The sequence below is a fragment of the Pteropus alecto genome, unplaced genomic scaffold, assembly GCF_000325575.1.
Source record: "Pteropus alecto unplaced genomic scaffold, ASM32557v1 scaffold81, whole genome shotgun sequence".
In the NCBI taxonomy this organism is placed as follows: Eukaryota; Metazoa; Chordata; class Mammalia; order Chiroptera; family Pteropodidae; genus Pteropus; species Pteropus alecto.
In genome coordinates, this window is record NW_006433378.1 from 3,290,901 (window position 1) to 3,296,100 (window position 5,200).

At 38.0% G+C, this 5,200-nt stretch overlaps 1 protein-coding gene across 4 annotated transcripts in view; it reads left to right on the forward strand.

The window, feature by feature from the left end:
- The window catches only part of B3GALNT1 (beta-1,3-N-acetylgalactosaminyltransferase 1 (globoside blood group)), a 23,122-nt gene extending 18,648 nt beyond the window's left edge, over positions 1-4,474 (forward strand). For 3 of the 4 annotated variants that reach the window (XM_015586549.2, XM_006908180.3, XM_025044234.1), the window contains exons 4-6: positions 328-412; positions 1,280-1,316; positions 2,644-4,474. In XM_015586549.2, the coding sequence (XP_015442035.1) occupies positions 2,678-3,673 (996 nt within the window). In that variant the 5' untranslated portion in view covers positions 328-412; positions 1,280-1,316; positions 2,644-2,677 and the 3' untranslated portion in view covers positions 3,674-4,474. The remainder of the gene's footprint in view (positions 1-327; positions 413-1,279; positions 1,317-2,643) is intronic. The other variant, XM_025044235.1, reaches the window with a different exon arrangement.
- The last annotated feature ends 726 nt before the right edge of the window (positions 4,475-5,200 follow it).

Sequence of the window (5,200 nt, forward strand, 5' to 3'; positions counted from 1 at the left end):
AAAGAGAGGGTACCAGCAAAGTATCTTTTAAGAGTTTTGTGTTTTACTTCTTTTAGTGACTCCTGAGCTCTTTATCAGGGAAGTAGACCTGTCCTAGAGTAACGTAAGACATCAGCTGACTTGAGAACTTAGACGTATGTTTTAAGTCTTGAATACCAAGTATTCACAGTGAAGCCATGACGTCTCTGGATTCTGTGGACTAGTGGTGTTCTTTTTAACTTTTTATTTCAACTAGTTCAGAAGAGAACGGGGATCCTTTCCCCTCATTGGCCTCTAATCCCCTGACCAATATATAAATGCTGTTAACATTACTTATATATATTACAGAAATTTCAAGCATTATTTTTGACTGCTACTTTCAATTGGTGAAAACTGAAGGTCTTTCACTCAGAAGAAATAAATTAAGAAGAAGGTAAGAAATAGAAATATATTTATGGCTTTGAAATCTACTTTTCTTTAGTAAGAGTTTATCAAGATTATTTAGAATAATCCCTTTTGACAACAAAAGTCAGTTGAGAGACACAAACAGGACGGAAAAGATGACAAGAGTAGGACCCAGCTGGTGATGATGGCCTCTCTGCGTTGACAAGCTTATACTGGCCAGGTGCCTTGCACATATTCTGACTACTTTACACTGTGTTAACATCTTCAATGTAGAGATGAGGAATCTGAGGTCCCCAGAGATAAATATATACCCACTCGCCCTGGTTGGTAGAGGAAAGAGCTGGGGTATAGATTCCGGTCCCTTGGCCCTTAGAACCACCATGTTGTGGGTACCCTAAAGTCTGTTCTGGCTAATCCCTGAAAGGCTGTTCCCTCCTTTTGAACTAGAAAGTTCCTCTTCTTTTTGCTGCTGCTTCATTTCCTTCATGGTCCCCCATAAGCAGTAGATGTCATAACCACAGTCACATTTTCACATTTAGAAACTGTGGCTTGAAGAATGCATATAAGATAACTTTTATGATAAGATTTGTTGTTTTGAGTATTCCCATTATTGACGAGTAACAGGGCCCGCATTGCCTATGTGCAATTATAAATGACTCTCCTTGCTCAGGACACTTTCTTTCCATTCGTCCAGAATTTCTTATAATGTGCTGATTTGTTAGAACGAGTCGTAAAACTGCCATCTGACAGCTCTGGTAATCAGTGTACAAGGTGTCCCTGGCTGAGATGTAAATGGAGTCCCCTCGGGTTGTGCAGTGTCTAGTAACCAGGTGAGGAGATGTACAAAGATGTTAATTACTTCCATAATTCTCATTCTGGGTCCATCCTGTTTCAGGTTTTCCAGGAACTGGCTACGGAAGACTAGTAACAGGGTAGGTGGATAGGGTGTGGGATGCATGGACCTAGATTTTATCCTTATACCAATGGAAATACCATATCAGACAAGTCAGTGCTCATTGCACTGCTGCTGTAGGCTGCCCTCTGTCTTGCACTTTGTTGTGAGAAAAATGCTTTTTTGCCAGTGAGGTCACAGAACCTAAGTGGAGAGGCAAGACACATATACATGAAACCAAACTCGAGAATTTTCCAAGAACATTTCATTGCATTGTATGATTTAAACTACAGAAAGCATTAAAGGTAAGAAAGGTTATTAAGGATAAGAAAGATTATTGTGGCCTGAAATAATGATGGCAGGTAAGATATAGCCAGATGGAGAGGACAAGGAGCCTTGAGACTCTGTCATTCTTATATGTATTAAGAGGCAGAAGTGCTATGTGTCCGAAGATCTGAGATTGACCCAAGGTAGAACCCTTGGTAGACCAGCCTTCCCATACAATGACATTACTGTGCATCCTCCATAGCAAAATCTCAGTTCCCTTGGCAAAGAGACCTCTTGCAGGTGATCGTGGGCGAACGGGCCCCATCAGGAGCCTCCTCAGCCTGCCCCTTGTGTTGTTGATATGTCCCTTCCTCTGAAGTCCCTTAGCCTTTAATTTAAGTGCCTGCTGTTCAAACTGAGCACTGAGTTCAGCCCATGAGGTAAAAACGGGACTGGGGTGATGTTTGGGGCAAGGAAAAGCTATTTCATAGTCCGAGCATTTTAAAATTCCAGATTCATCCATTTGTGTTTAGAGAACTTGCCTTTCACATGAAGAGTCTCTACCTTTATCTCATCTCACACCAGCAAATCACCATGAATTATTATAGCTACCGTTTTTCTTGCTCCAGATTTGCTAGAATTCATATTAGATCACACAGTTGAGAAAGACCCTTGGTTTATTTGGACACGTTGCTGGTAATATCTCCTCGCATTAAATCCTTCACTTCTTTTTCACAGTGGTAAAGAAGAGAAGCAGTCTTTTTGTTGGTTTGTCTTTTTATTGCAAATGTATTTTTTAAACTCCTCCCCATTACTCATCTCTTTCTGTCGCACTGGACATCCCGGACCAAATCGTATTTTAACTGTTATTTATATTAAACAAGAAGTAGTAATTTTCCAAAATAATCAAGGATATGTTTTTAACCTTTATTTTGATGCAAAAAACTAAAATACATTAAATGACGTTAATAAAATTCAGGTCAGGATTTTGGGTTTTGTTTGGAGCTCTGTTCTGCTCTTTCTTAAGTAGATAATCAGATGTCGTTTGAAACGTGATTTAGGTGGTGGATTACTAACCAGGTCTTTGGTAAATCTTCCAGAATCTGAGCCTCACGTGTTTCTGAGCTGCTGTGGATGGCCCTGGCCCTCTTAACCACCATTCCAAGTAGCATGTCACTGAGATCCCTCAAATGGAGCCTCCTGCTGCTGTCCATCCTGAGCTTCCTCGTGATGTGGTACCTCAGCCTGCCCCACTACAATGTGATAGAGCGCGTGAACTGGATGTACTTCTATGAGTACGAGCCAATTTACAGACAAGACTTTCGCTTCACGCTTCGAGAGCATTCAAACTGCTCTCATCAAAAACCATTTCTAGTCATCCTGGTGACCTCACACCCTTCAGATGTGAAAGCCAGACAGGCCATTAGAGTTACTTGGGGTGAAAAAAAGTCTTGGTGGGGCTATGAGGTTCTTACATTTTTCTTATTAGGCCAGCAAGCTGAAAAAGAAGACAAAGTGTTAGCATTGTCCTTAGAGGATGAACACCTTCTTTATGGTGACATAATACGACAAGATTTTTTAGACACATATAATAACCTGACCTTGAAAACAATTATGGCATTCAGGTGGGTAAGTGAGTTTTGCCCCAATGCTAAGTACATCATGAAGACAGACACTGATGTTTTCATCAATACTGGCAATTTAGTGAAGTATCTTTTAAATTTAAACCAGTCCGAGAAATTTTTCACAGGTTATCCTCTAATTGATAATTATTCTTATAGAGGATTTTACCAAAAAACCCATATTTCATACCAGGAGTATCCCTTCCGGGTGTTTCCTCCCTACTGCAGTGGGTTGGGTTACATCATGTCCAGAGATTTGGTGCCCAAAATCTATGAAATGATGAGTCATGTAAAACCTATCAAGTTTGAAGATGTCTATGTTGGGATCTGTTTGAATTTATTAAAAGTGGACATTCATATTCCAGAAGACACAAACCTTTTCTTTTTATATAGGATCCATTTGGATGTCTGTCAGCTCAGACGTGTGATTGCAGCCCATGGCTTTTCTTCCAAGGAAATTATTACATTTTGGCAGGTTATGCTCAGGAATACCACATGCCATTATTAATTTGACATTCTACCACAAACCTAGAAAAGAACAGGATACTTTATGTAAAGTATTAGAGTTGGTACTGAAAGTCCTCTAGTGGGAAACTCACAGGAAGGACACTGTGCTGGCGTATACTGAACTGAAACTCATGAAGAACCCGTAGACTAGAGACTGCAGGGTACACTTGTGATATATTTTGACAGAAATCAAATCAGGCCCTTTAAAGGTGATATTCAGAGGAATTAAACGTGAATTTGAAGAGTTTCGTTAATAATAGGACCAAACAATTTGAACATGTCATTTTATAGACTAGAACTTCTTGAAAGAGTTTCATTGAATTATAAGCTCATTAATCTGTAACAACAAAACTACGTGGAGCTCTATTTATTGAACAATCTAGTCAGTTAAGGGTTTTATGTATCTTAACATGGATTACCAATTTTTAAAAATATAGAGTTATGTGTAAAAAAACTTAACGAGTTATACCAAACAAAATTTCATCGGTTTTTGGTCATTCAGAAGATATTTCAAGATGTTACAGTATTTCACAGTTATCAATTATTATTTAATATTGCTTAGAACTTTCTGGGTGTTTAAATGTTATGGTTGTTTCAATATTGTATAAACAGAATAGCAAAGCACCTTTTACATTTGAACTTGTTTTCAGTTACTTCACTGATAATTATCGATAACATAAAGTCATGGGTCATTATTGTGTATCAGTAATCTCTTTGACTTTGATAAATATTTTACCGTGGTAATATAAAGAAGAATTAAAGGAATAAGATCTGAATTATCGTCTTGTTTTTAAAAATATAACCCCTGATGTTTTTAGATGTCACTTCTCTGTCTCATTTTTCACCTGAGAATTAGGAGTAATATAGAATGCCAGGCAGAATGTTTTCTTTTGGAAGGGACTCTAAAGACAGAGAAAAGAGAGAACCTGATGGCCAGAATACAATGAAGAGTGTCGTCTTCCAGTACTTGAGTTGGAAAGAGAAGACTAAGGATTCAAGTTACATTATGAACCTGCTCCATGTGTTTTCTCATTAACAATCAGTTTGAGAATAAAGAGAAAAAAAAAAAAAAAAACCCAGTGCTGCTCTGCTGTTATTAGTTTCACATCAAGAGGAAAGCCCTAATGTGTGATATAAAATCACATCTGATTTTCATGTCTTTAGAAGCACATTTATTTCTTCATAGGAGTGGTGATGTATCTTTGCTTGGATCTGCGACTAGTAGGTCAAAGAAGAATATTCTTTGCCCCGTATTCTTGGGATTGTGCAATTTCCTATTATGGACGATATGGAACAGTTCGTTCCTTTTTTTCTAGTAGATGATCAAATCCTCTGGCAGAATGTATAAACTTGAAAGTATGTAGTCAGCTCTTGTAATATGCAAATGTTTATAATTCTCCTATAAGGAAAAATTTAGAACTATTAGAATGTGCGATTCTCTATAAAAGCTATTTCTGTTTCCCTAGTCTCAGGCCTGATTCAATTAAAATAAAATCAAGTAAATGAAATACTCTGTGGAATCAGCTGC